Below are 13924 nucleotides of genomic sequence, written 5' to 3'. Positions count from 1 at the left end.
TTTTCAAATATGTTGATTTCAGTTACAACATGGAATACAAAGTGAACAGTGCTCACTTTATTTTATTTTTTATTACAAATATTTGCAATGTAAAAAAGAAACACAGAAATAGTATTTTTCAATTCACCTCATACAAGTCTACTCAGTCCTATTTCTTGTTCAGCCAGTTGTTAAGACAAACAAGTTTGTTTACTTTTACAGGAGATAATGCTGCCTGCTTCTTATTTAGGTCACCTGAAAGGGAGAACAGGCATTGGCATGGCACTGTTGTAGCCAGTGTTGCAAGGTATCTACCTGCCAGATATGCTAAACATTCATATTGTTATACCAATAAAATAAAAACCAGCAGGATCTTACTAAAGAGGAAAAGGCAAAATACCACATTTATTGTGAATACAGAAAGAATCACAGTAAGCAGTTAGTTATAGCTATGACATTCCATTCAATCTCATATTTATTCACACGTTCATTCATACACACACACACACAGGTTCTGCAAGGTTGTTATCATAGTTACCAGCCTTAGAGTTGCTCATGCGAAGCCACTGGCCAGGGGGCCTGGACATGAGGAGGGAGCAGGGCCTTGTCAGATGCTCGTCTGATGCTCCTGGAAGTTGGTTTGCAGAATCAGACCCCCAAAGTTCTCACTTTCTAGAGTCTGTTTTTATAGGAATTTCTTCCTAGGCCAGTCTATGGGAATTGCTTCTTCATGCTGTTGCTGAATCAATCAGCAGATAGCACATTCCTGATGGCTCCGTGCTGCTAGATGTTATCTTGTTCTTTGGTTCTCCCATTCTTGAGGCTGTTGGGTGGATTCCAGTCTGCCCTCTGGGGGTCCTCTGGTTATTTCCACTTGACGCCTTCTTCAGCCGATGGACACTGGATTCTTAGGCTGGCACCTCCCTGATCATTCAGTTATTATCCACACCAAGCATCCATCCACATACATCCTCTATCTCTATTTTAATCACAATTGTTAATACAACAAAAGGGCGGGGAGTCTGTGGGTGCTGTTTCTGTTGTTACAGAGTATTGCTTTGAGTCTCTCTCTGTGTGAATTGCTTTGAGAACATACTCTGTCTTAGAATGTACTAACGCAATTAGCAGCTTGCAAGTTTCACACATAGAGGGAGAGAAACAGTACCAAAAACCAAGAGACCTCTTAATTAGTAATACCCTGGAATTTAAACTATGGGGAATCAAACTCATTTGTGATTTTAATACAGAACTTCTTTAATATGATCCAACATAATGACCCTTCATGCTTCGACATGTAGACTCTATAAAGTTTTACATTGTTTTGTTTTTGAGTGCAGTTATGTAAAATAAATAAAAATAGTTCTACATTTGTAAGTTGCACTTTAACAATAGAGATTGTACAACAGTACTTGTATGAACTGAATTGAAAAATACTATTTCTTGTTTATAGTGCAAATATTTGTAATCAAAAACAGTAATATAAAGTGAGCACTGTACACTTTTTGTATTGTGTTGTAATTGAAATCAATATATTTGAAAATGTAGAAAAGAATCCAAAAATATTTATAACAACTTTAAATTGGTATTCTGTTTAACAGCACAATTAAAACTGCGATTAATCACAATTATTTTTTAATCTAGCTAATTTGTTTTGCATTTATCGCTTGAGTTAACTGTGATTGACAGCCCTAATTTAAATCATTACTCTTGAAATCTTAAATGCTGTACAGGAGGTATTGATTAAAAATCCAGGACAGAATGCATGTGGGGAGGAAGCTTAGCACAATCCTATGCTTATTGGGTCAGAAACAGATTGAAAAGTATCTGAGTGAAGCAATCAGTGCCTTGCCCTCGTCATTAATATAAGTATGGACTACACTAAATTATCTTCTTCATGCTGTAGATTTAAATGCTGACAATGAAGGAAATGTTAATATTGTGAAGCAGATACCTCCAAATCCTCCTCAGCTCTTGATTCCTGAACAAAATTTGGAAAGTAAAAAAGAACACAAAATTAAAACTGAACTTGGAAAACAAGCTCCAAAGGATAGAGTTGGTGAATTCCAGAAGATGAAGCAAAGTAAGTTAGTCAATACCATTGTACTTCAATACCTTGGGATGCATCTGTCTTTTCATTTGTATCTATTGCAATAACACTCATTAAAAACAGTGACCAATTGTGTGGGTGGCCTTATAGAAATTAAACATGCAGAAAATTTAAATATGTAAAGATATTACTACAGAAAGTACATTCCTTAATTTTCTTAAGACAATAGCATGTTACTATTAGAGAGATTAGTTTTAATTATTAAACTATCTTTATGGGTATTAAAAATGTAGAAATTTATAACAAAATTTACATTTTAAATAATTAGGTATGAAGACATTCAATCAAAATATTAAAATCAGTTTGTATTTTGCAGGTAGACAGCTGCTTGTATCTATCAATATGACTTAACTCCGTTTTAACTTTTTCTTCTTAGTGGCTATGTCTTGAATGCTCTTGACAAAGAAATAGTTTGGTACTATAATGGGGGAGGAAATTGACTTGGTTTGGTTGCTTTTTGCATATTGTTGAGAAACTTGTTCTGTTCCAAACATATCATCCAGAAGAACCCTTATGTTGCCTTATGTCCATGTTGGAGAATTGTTCTTCTTCTGACAGAAGCAAGTTGCACTTAATGTGCAGAATGAGTTGTTGTCCTGCCAAGGATGGATTAGTGGGCAGAGTGTAGGTGAAACAAAGGTGCATCACAAATACAATTTCACGTGGCTCTGTAATCTATCATGTGGACTGCATGTTGTGTGTTACACACATAGTATGTTTTGTTATATTTCATCTTTAAATTGTAGTTTTCAGTCTTTGAAACATCAAGTTTTTCATGTTAGCATTGAGGATACTCTGCTCTTCAGTACATCTTAACCCAGTTATTTTTCAAGACCTAATTTCATCTGTTTAAGAATTACTTGTTTACAATGCCTTTGGGGTGAGAAAAGGCCATTTACAATAACTTTAGCACTGTATTTTATTTTGTCGTCTTTTCCTGGGAAGTCTCTTCTTCTTGTAAATCTGTTGACATTTAGTAGCGTTAGAAGCTCAAGGTTGCACTGGCATGAGCACTTACATTGATTTTATATATTTCATCCAGGTTTTTTTTTCCCTTGCATCAAAACAAAGCTCTTCAAACTTTTCAGATGAAAACTTCCCTGTGAAGTGTGGTTCTATGTACTGGGATAGGTTTTGTACTTCCTCTTAAAATCCCAGATTTGTGCTCTTTATAAAAAAAAAAAACAAAAACAACCACAAAAACTCTCTTCTGCTTGCTTGTGTTTTTTTCCAATTGAAAAGCATTTTATAAACATATATCTGTAAAAATAAGTGACTTCTGGAAACTTAACTTTTGTTTACTGTTGACTTTTTAAAAGCACATTATCCAAATGGTGTGCATGTTATTCATGGAAGAAACAAAAGACAAGTTTTTTTGATTAGACATTCTTAAATCTACTTCTGAATGTGAAGCTTTAGAACAGTGAAAACTAACTTGTCTATAGTAAGTCTGAAGCACTTGGGCTGCTTTTAGGCAGGAAGGGTATAACAATTCTTTTTTTTTTTTTTAAAGTAAAGCAGAATCAATTAAATGAATGAACTGACTTTGATTCAGAGTAATTATTTTGCATACCTAACAAAATGTGAACTGGACAAACTTTCTCCAACAGTGCATTGTAGTCTATTATTCTAGTAGGAACAAATATCTAAAGATACTGAAATATTTAGTTAATGGAATTCTTGTGTTGACTCTTTGTTTCCCTTGCCTTTTGGAAGGGAACACTGTTGCTATAGAAGTCCCCAAAGAACAGCTACTTTTCCTATAGCCTGTTCTTTCTTTCTTTGACTGATTTGTCCACATGTATTCCAGTTTTTGTGACTTGCAAGCAGTGAACTCGTGTTCAGTGTCACTGAAAAATGACTGTATGATAGCTCTTCCAAAGAACGTATCAGACCTGGAGCTCTCTACCAAGGATTAGTGCTGGGTAAAGGTGTGACCTGAACTCCAGGTAGCTGTTCTACACATCTGAGATTGGAACACCTTAGTGAAACTGCAGAAGCTGCTTGAGCTCTGGGAGAGTAGGTTCTGATCTGTTTAGGTGGGTCCCAATGTTCTACCTCAAACATGTTCTAATGCAGTCCAGAACCCATTTAGATAGTGTGACAGGGTCAGGCCAGATGGCTACAGGAGAGTAATAGAAGGCAGATATATTAGCCCCAGGTTAAGTAGGTCCCTTTTTCCCTGGGTAAGGTAACAGGGAAGGTTCCAGAACAATCAGGAACCTTCTGGAGACAATTAAGACAGACAGGCTGATTAGAACACCTGCAGCCAATCAAGAACCTGCTAGAATCAATTAAGGCAGGCTAATCAGGGCACCTGGGTTTAAAAAGGAGCTCACTTCAGTTTGTGGTGCACTGTTTGAGCTGGGAGCAAGAGGTACTAGGAGCTGAGAGTGAGAACACGTACTGTTGGAGGACCGAGGAGTACAAGCATTATCAGACACCAGAAGGAAGGTCCTATGGTGAGAATAAAGAAGGTGTTGGGAGGAGGCCATGGGGAAGTAGCCCAGGGAGTTGTAGCTGTCACACAGCTGTTCCAGGAGGCACTCTAGACAGCTGCATTCCGCAGGGCCCTGGGCTGGAACCCTGAGTAGAGGGCGGGCCCGGGTTCCCCCCAAACCTCCCAACTCCTGGTCAGACACAGGAGGAGTTGACCTGGACTTCGGGTTCACGAAAACGGCCAAACTGAGGGCTGCCGTGAAGCTCCAAGGCGAGCAAATCCGCCAATAAGTGCAAGAGCCACCAAGGTAGAGGAGGAACTTTGTCACAACTGGTTTTGGGTACAAATGGGCTATCCTTTCACTCTACCAAATGCCAGAAACACTCTAGGTGAATTCCTAAATGTTCTTGTTCAATCCAAACAGTAAGAGAGAGTCCTGATTACATCTTAAAAGTATGTAATCTAGCTTCCACCCCTGACTGGTATGAGGCTTGGGGAAGAAAACTAGCAGGTGGATCGCTTATTTAGGTGAAAGTCGAGGACTACTTTAGGTGAGGGCAGGAAAATTGATCCTGTGGTTCTGTGTGGTTGTCGTCTGTGCTGTCAAACCTGCTGATGGGAGTGGAGGAAGGGTCAGAAGGTTGTCTCCTCTGGGACCTCTCCCTCTTCCTTGGAGGCTGTGTTATCTGTTGGCCTGTATTGCTTCCTCCTGGAGGTGGGGCTGTATGCCCCCAAAGAGCACAAGGTGGCTCATGAGTCTTTTAGCATACGTAAGGCCTCATTGGTATGGTACTGAGAAGGTTATGATCCTTGAACGATGGCTCCTTAGTGGTCATTTGGGCCTTCTTCAGAATACTGGACAACTGCAACCAAGATGCTTTGCATGTAGTAGTTGGGGTTGCTATGGTGCTTATTGACATCTGAGACATCTAAGGATGCTTGTAAGGAGGTGCAAGTTACCAGTTGCTCCTCAATGATGAGTCTTAAGTTCTTTCCTATTTTCCTGAGGGAGTGTCTCAATAAAATGATGTTCTGGCCCAATTCAGGAAGTTGTATCTAGCCGGAAGTTTTTGGGAGTTTGATAGGTGTGTCTGTAAGTTAGCTGAGGAATGGGCTTTACAGCCAGAGAGGTGTTGCTTTGGGTGGTCTCTATTTAGACCTCTTTGGGACAGCTGCAACTACCAAGGATCCAGGTATGGGGTGATTATAGAAATACTAATACCCCTCCAATGGGACTTGGTAGTGCCTATCTGTCTTCTGTGACGTGGGTGTCACTGATCTTTGGGTCTGCCATAGATCCCTTGTTTATTCCAAGAAACCTTTGATATTTTGGCATTGACAGTCTTCTAGAAATTGAATATGGAATGTCAAGAAGTATGTGCAACTTCTCTTGTGCTATTTCTACTGGAATTTCCAAGATATCAGCCATTCATTGGAGGTGCTCCTGGAAGATCCAGTAATCACCTGACTGGGTTGGAACAGTTGGAGTGACAGCTTCATTAGGTGATACTGTATTGCCATTGGGATAGGCTGGACATCTGTCTCTTGAAGAAATTTTTGGTCTAAATCCTGGTCCAGATATTGGGAAGTATGGTGCACCAGTTGCCCTTCTTGATGTGGTCTAAGATGTGAGGGAGGACCTGGTTTTGGAGACAGAAACAGTTGATGAAACTTTCTGCTGTTGCGTCTCCCAACGGCCCCAGAATGGCTATGATTGTATCTGTTTGGGATGTGGTACTGTTGGCCAGAGAGGATTCCCCAAGAGGGCCCAGGGATGAGCTCCCTCCCTCCCCTTCACCTCCTGTTGTCCTGTGGAATTTTGTCCATGTCAGAATGGCTTGGCTCAAAATGAGGAGAGCATGGTAAGTATATGGGTGACATCTCTACTTTACTTGGCTGAAGTCGAGGAGGGAAGAGTATATGTCCTCCAGAAGTGGAGCCATTCTCTCAGACAGTGTAGATGGTTCCTAAATATCTTGTGTACAAACTGAGGTGGTTGACCCAGATGCCCCCAGAGCTAGGAGTTTTTTATTAGTGGCCAGCAATGGCAATTCTGGGAGGCTGGTTACTGTTAAGTCTCCTGGTACCAAAAAGATCTGCTCTGGATGTGCATCTCTCGCATTAGCAGGTAACATGGTAGGTGGTTTGTTGCCGGATGTCTCAGTGCCGGTGCTTTGGTACTAGTCAAGGCATGTACCAGCTCATGAAACAGTGCAGAGGCCATCTGGAAACCTGCTGGTGTTGAGGTGTCAGTGGCACAACGGGTCTCAAACTGTCTCCTACTCTACTGGGTGCTGATGAGGGAGATCTGTCTCTCCTATCCCTTTGAGAGCAGTGTTCTTTCCTCCTCTCTCCTCAGAACTCTGCAGCGAGGAGAGTTTGGAGGTTTTTGCTGATTCTGTGATGGATGTATGGAACTTGCTTGATGAGGCCTGGACCCAGGGCTTGCAGGAGCACTAACTGACACTGTCTACTCTGGCTTGGAGGATACCCTCAGGGACCTTTCCATGAGGAAAAGTTTTAGGTGGGATTCCCTCTGTGTGTTTGTGTGTGTCTGAAAAAGCATGACATTGAGCACTTGAGCAATATGTGTGCTTCAGTGAGGCAGAAGAGGCACTTTAGGTGTCCATTATTAATATGAATAGTGACTTTGCAAGAGGGACAGGATCCTGGGGATTTTGATTTCACCATGTCCAGGTGGTACTGTACTGGAGCATCTCTCATCTAAATTTTTTTTTTGCCAATGAGTTTAAAACTTTTACTAATCTACCTAAGAATTATAACTACAATACTGACTTAAAAACTTGATAGAGAAGGAAACTGCACAGTGCTCAGCATGGGTTCCAGCTTGTCTTTGGTAGTAAGGAGATGGACAGCCACAACCAGCCTTCAACCCTTATGCCTTTGGTGACAAGGCTCAGGTGAGACCCCGGGGGACGGTGCTGTTCAGAAGAATCCAACTTTGTATGCATGGTGGGAGGGGAGGCATGCGCACCAGAAGTGGAATACTTGTGGACAGTTTCCTAAACTGTAATGGTTTTGTAGGAGCGGTTACTTAGCTTGTTTCCATACCTAGCTGCAATCAGCTCATTCAAGAAAAAGGGCAGATGATGGATCATATAAATATAATAATTTAGCTCTTGGTGCTTCTGAGAGTCCATAGCACTTTACAAATATTAATATAACAAAATATCAAGCTTTTGCAGGGCACATGGTAAAGAGTGAGAGTTTAAGTAAAAGTGAAATCTCCAGGAAATCTGTTTTGTAAATTAACAGAATTCTCACTACAAGCTTTAAGTGGGAAAAACTCAACACCTAACCTACATGACCAGTTTACTGAAAGCTTTTGTTTTCTTGTTGGGTGCAGTGGTCCCTTATTTTTGTAATATCTTTTGGAATTTTCTATAGCACCTTTTTACCATAGTATCAAAATCTATATTTTTCTTTTTCTCTTGTAGTACAGTGATATGGTACACTGCTTGGTTTAGATTATCCTTTGTTTAGATTGTTAGACCCTTTGGAACAAGGAGTGTGTCTCATACCTCGGGTGTGCATATAACAGCTAGCACAGCAGAGCTCTGATCTCATTTGTACTTCCATAATACAAATAAATAATAAGTCTCTGTGCTTCCATAATACAAATAAATAATAATCTTGTCACAACTTGTAGGAACACCTGGGTATGTTAACTAAAAAGAAAAGTAACTCTCATGCCAAGCTCAATCTCTGTAAATGGAATATTTTTAAATATACTACAGATTTCCTTGACATTGATCGGAAATTATATGCCCTTATTTTTAAGTTGAGAAACTTGGTGTGCAATATCAGTGAAATTCATTTTTTTGATCTTTTTAAGGACTTGAATGATTTTCATTGCCAATTTTACTGTCCTGTTGAATCACACTTGGTCTGCTTTATTTTATTTTTTTGAACACTAGAAATTGGTCCAAACACTTCATCTCCTGTTTTCATGTTTTACATTGAGGCTTAACTTTTAACAAATTCTCAAAATGATTGATGTTTTTCATGTGTCTTATATACCGATACTGAAATTTGATTTTTTTTTAAACATTTAAGCAGAGTGTCATGCAATTGAGATTAAACTATTTCTATTCACGTATCAATGGACAAAATACTGTATTATACGAATATTTGAAATCAGGAAAATTTAATGGAACTATAGCCATGGAAGTTGTTTGAATCTCCAACAAAAAATTTCCCCAAAGTGAGTATGTTCTTAATAGCAAATTAAGGTTCATCTGTGCATATGAATCTCTTTATTTGATAGTATTTATAACTAATTTCAACTAAACCAACCTAATAGGCTGTTTAAAAATAAACAAATATAGACTATTCTGTTTAGTCTTCTACTAAAGCTGGGCATATGTAAATAAAATAACATTGGAGGCGAGTTGAGTGTATTAAAAGATCATTTTGTGTCCTTACATGTGTTCCATATAGTTTTATCCTTTTAGAAATTCTGAAGGGCTTGGCATTTCTTTGAAACAAGGGTATGGAACTCCCTTTTAACTTTTTTATCAAGTGGCACTTGTCCACCTTATCATGCCTTCTGGCTGTTCACAAAACCCATTCTGTTGATGGACTGAATATCTGAACCACTTGGGGCCCTTCCTAGTCCTGTAACATGTAAGTAGATGGCATACCAGTCTATCTACGTGCTATATGCTACAGAATAAAGCCTCAGATAGTAAGAAATCTTACAGTAATGTCCCAAATACACACTTAAACAATGACTCTGCAAAGCTAGAAAACAATCGAACAATGAAAAAATGCAGAACGTATAGTCTTGTTATATCTGTTGGCACTGTGCCATCTGTTGGCCATAGATTCTCTTTTTAGAGGGAAATTTTTATTCAAAAATACAATTTTCTGATGTTTCTGGCACATGATGGCTACAAGTCAGTACCACAGAATCACTTGGGTTGATAGAAACTCCTGTTTGTCCTCAGATATATTGCTTCATTGTGGCACAGTGGGTTTAATTATTCTTAAATAAACTCGATAAATATTTATCCATTCTAGCCTTCAATATCTGCCACAACTCTTTAGCAGCTATGTTCTGTTTCCTACCTGTGTGCCTCAGTTTTTAACCTGAATTATCTGACTGTAGGTTATGCTAATTTTGGCTGACTAAAGTTGATCTATTCTCTTCATATTTGAAAACTTAACACATGTACTTCTCTCCTGAGTTCTGACCTTTATTTGTTTAAAATGCAGTACCAAGAATACACGCAGTAATTAACTTAGTGCTAATTAAAGCAGTTGTCTCTAACATCTTTTCGATACATTCAGCATTTCACACTCGTATCTAAAGGACTTTTTTGCTTGTGAGCTGGTCATAATTTCTTCTAACCTGTTATATGAAACTATTTTTGTGAGTCGTCTTACATATGGATTAATTTTGAGAAGTTCTGAGAATAGGTCGGTACCGCTCAAGACATGTGCACTACCTGTGATTGCTCAAATAAGAAACATGGTATTGTTTCTGTTCCCTGTGGGTTTTTTTTTTTAAATAAATGCATGTAGTACATACCTGTGCATGTAATCTTCCAATTTCCTTGTATAAGACTTAGAAACTTTCTGTGGACACTTGTCAGTTAAACTCAGATTTGCTTTCTGTGAATATTAGTGCAATAAAAAAGATGTACAAACATAGCTGAAGAGAACTCACTTAAAAATTCAAGCAAATATTTGTGGAAAACCTTACTCAGTATTTGCCAATCTCTGTTAATCACATGTTACTGTACACAATGAAGCATTAGCTTTTCCTAAAACAATGCCACTCTGTCAGATCATCCACTGCACGCACACTTTTCTCTGATACTAATGTTGAAGTGGCATTCTCCCATTCAGTTTTTCTGCATTTAATTGCTTTTTACATATGTGACTTTTCATCTGTCATGATTGTGATATAATCAAATCTCAATTTTCTGCTCATCTCCAATATATAAAGATTGTATTGCATTTTAATCTAGTTTCCAGTTGCAATCCTTCCAGGTTCCTATCTGCAAATTTGATTAGCATATTGCACTCCCTCCTCCAAGTAGTTGACAAATTTATTGAATTGTAGTGGACTCGGACCCCCCTGGATACTCAACTGAACACCTGTTCTCAATTTGACATTAAACCATTCATCTTTCCTCATATATTTTTAGTATGTGTATCCGTTTTGTAGTTCCAACTAATTCACATTTTTGTAGTACTTTATTTCATTATGGAACTATTCCTCATACCCGTTTAAAAGCTTAAGATATTTACTATATTTTTGAAACCTTTAAATCATAACAAGAAAGTTAGTATAAAGATATAGTAACTACATAGTTCAACAAAAATATTCAAGACTCCACACAGATCTTTGTTGGATTGGACCCACAGACAGCATGGTGCACTCAAGAGACTAGCTGAATTCCTTTTGCAGTATTTATACTTCACCACTGTGAGCAGAAAACCACCAATGTGCTTTCTAAGGAGAAGATTTTTTGAATTTTTGCCAATGTGATGGTAAAAGTCAGGCAAATCTAACTTCAGAATTCTTCATTGTCATGGATAAATCCTGGCATTCGAGGAAAAGTGAATGGTATTTCTGGGTCTTCCTATATGGAGCCTTCCTTTTGAAACACTTTTTTTTCTCCAAATTGTGAAGCCCATAGTAACCAAATGCTGTAAGAGCTAGCTGGCATGTGCCACTGACCAGCAGAATTCTCCAAACTCCTTTTAAATAATCAAGTAAATCTTTTTGCATGGAGATGTTTTCATAAAACAGTATTCGTTTTTCACAACTGACATGGCTACGAGGACTGAAGAATCTAACCTATGATCTGCTTTGTTAGAATCCTTTCTTTTCTTTCCTTTCCTCTTTGCTTCTGACTTAATCCTTTGCCTACTTCACAGGCCGATTCTTTGATGAGAATGAATCCCCTGTTGATCCGCAGCATGGCTCTAAATTGGCGGATTATAATGGGGATGATGGTAACGTGGGTGAGTATGAGGCAGACAAGCAGGCTGAACTTGCCTACAATGAGGAAGAGGATGGTGATGGTGGAGAAGAAGACGTCCAAGGTGAGCTTGGGCCTTGTCTCCATCCCACTAAAGAAAAATCTACACTGAGTTTACTTGTTGAATTTGTGTACAGCTTCAATATTACTAGCTAATCAAAACTGCCTTAGCATAAAAGAAATGTTCTTCAGGCAGTCTTTCACTTATGTTTATACTTACTGTTTCAAAACCAACCTTATAACGGTTTTCAATACAGTATATTTTAACATTTTATAAATCTTTGAAAGAATCTGCTTTATTATACTAGTAAAGTTAGCATGACTGAAATTTCAGGAACAGTTTTATTTGCCTTCAATAATCAGGAAGTCTCATAGCTAGTTATTTTGAACATACATGCTTCTGCATTTATTAAAACAATTTCAAAGGCATATTAACATGTATTTTGAGACTACTACTTATATCTGTAGTATTCACAACTATCTTAGGGTGTTACATGTTTGCTGATCATAAAATTATCAGCACTTAGTAGCTAAAAACTATACTAAACATTTTTGTGCTTAATACACAGATTCAACAGACATTCAATTTACCCTATTAACTTCAAAACTAGTTAACTCAGTGATAGTCTAATATCCACTTATATGTGCATGCCTCCATCTTTTGTTCTGCGGGCACTTCAGTGTATTGACTCTTCATAGAATCATAGAATATCAGGGTTGGAAGGGACCTCAGGAGGTCATCTAGTCCAACCCCCTGCTCAAAAGCAGGACCAATCCCCAATTAAATCATCCCAGCCAGGGCTTTGTCAAGCCTGACCTTAAAAACTTCTAAGGAAGGAGATTCCACCACCTCCCTAGGCAACGCATTCCAGTGTTTCACCACCCTCCTAGTGAAAAAGTTTTTCCTAATATCCAACCTAAACCTCTTCATTGCATGTTTCCAATTACACTATTAATGTTGTATGGTAGTGTAGTAGTAGTTTGTGAAAAGTTTGCACAATTTTATGGAGAAATTGTTTCAGGTACTAAATATATCTCCAGCTAAAAGAAAATTGCATAAGACAAAATATTTTGAAGTTTTATAGGTGCCTGTTCTTGATCATCTTATTGTAACCACATATTCTTTTCCTGAAAAGTTCCCAGATAACAGGGTTTGTACAGCAGGAAATAAATTTGAAAGACTTTCTTCTAAGCGTAGTTAATAGAGACCCTAAATATGGTTAGAACCAACCGACTCCTGTAGCTGTGCACTTAAATATGCATCATGCTGTGGCCGTGTTGGCGTGGGGAAGCTAATGAACAGGTGAAGGAGTACGTAAGTACAGATCAGAACTTTGAGCAATGAATTAACTTACTGACAAACAAAGCCTACTGCTGCTCTTCCAGCATGAGGCTCCTGTTCTTGCGGTTTTGATCAGCGGTGACAGGTGCATTTCTAAATGCTCTGGATTACTGTCTTCAGTTTCATCTGAATAGGGCTGCTATGTCTTCAGTTCTGTCTGTAAAACCCACTTTGTATCTTCGATTTGGAGATCTGACCAAGTAGAATACATAGCCTGTTTATTTTATTGCCATTGACTTATAGAAGTATGGGATTTCTGCTCTTAACCATACATCTTGTAAAGTTAAGGAAAGAGTTCTATCTAGACACTCATGTGTAACTGTCTAAACCATGCATTCAGATTTTCAAAAATAGGAGCTTAAAGTTAGGCTTCAGTCTGGCTTTTGAAAAGAGATGAGCATCCAACAGCTCCCTCAGTAGGTACTTGTTGGATGCTCATCTTTTGACAGCTCAGGCTGGTGACTAAATATGACTCCAGTTTTTTAAAACCTTGGCCATATTGCCTAGCTTTTCATTTTAGTCCCTACAATACTATGACCACTCTTAAATCTCCTCAAAGTGCTAGTTTTCTGTATTCTACTCAGTACGGTCCCCTCTCTCTCTCTCTCTACTGCTGTGCTCTATGAATCATAAATTAGAGATGGGGGGAAAACTGATTAGGTCATCTAGTCCAATGCTATGGACTAGTGCAGGATTGTTCCCCCTGCAGTATGCAGCTCTTGCTCAACTGACTAGATCAGTGTGTGAGTTCTTAGGTTGGATTCAGTTTTGACTTACCTTTCAATACTAACCCAGTGTCGTAGTGGTTTGTATTCTACAGAGCAAGTGATGATATTGAGTACACATAACTTGTGTTGCATGCCATTATAAACAGCATATTTTAGTATACTATTCTGTACACCAGTTCTTACAGCACGATTCTATAAGGTATGTTGGTGGGAAATTGAAAAGTTAGAGGCACAGAGAGCTGTGGTTAAATTGTATTTATTCAAATAAGCCTTGGGTTGTAAATTGCTTTAACTTGTTTGTACTTAATATCG

General features: G+C 38.4%; 1 protein-coding gene across 6 annotated transcripts in view; it reads left to right on the top strand.

Moving 5' to 3' along the window:
* Positions 1-13924, top strand: part of GOLM2 (golgi membrane protein 2) — a 37398-nt gene that overhangs the window by 19122 nt on the left and 4352 nt on the right. For 3 of the 6 annotated variants that reach the window (XM_048868331.2, XM_048868332.2, XM_048868330.2), the window contains 2 exons: positions 1883-2059; positions 11439-11606. In XM_048868331.2, the coding sequence (XP_048724288.2) occupies positions 1883-2059; positions 11439-11606 (345 nt within the window). Of the gene's footprint in view, positions 1-1882; positions 2060-6885; positions 10078-11438; positions 11607-13924 lie in introns of those variants that run through there. The other 3 variants (XR_012670330.1, XM_048868333.2, XM_048868334.2) reach the window with 3 other exon arrangements.

Source organism: Caretta caretta, chromosome 10 (assembly GCF_965140235.1).
Source record: "Caretta caretta isolate rCarCar2 chromosome 10, rCarCar1.hap1, whole genome shotgun sequence".
NCBI classification, from domain to species: Eukaryota; Metazoa; Chordata; order Testudines; family Cheloniidae; genus Caretta; species Caretta caretta.
This window is presented reverse-complemented; position numbering and strand designations above follow the sequence as displayed.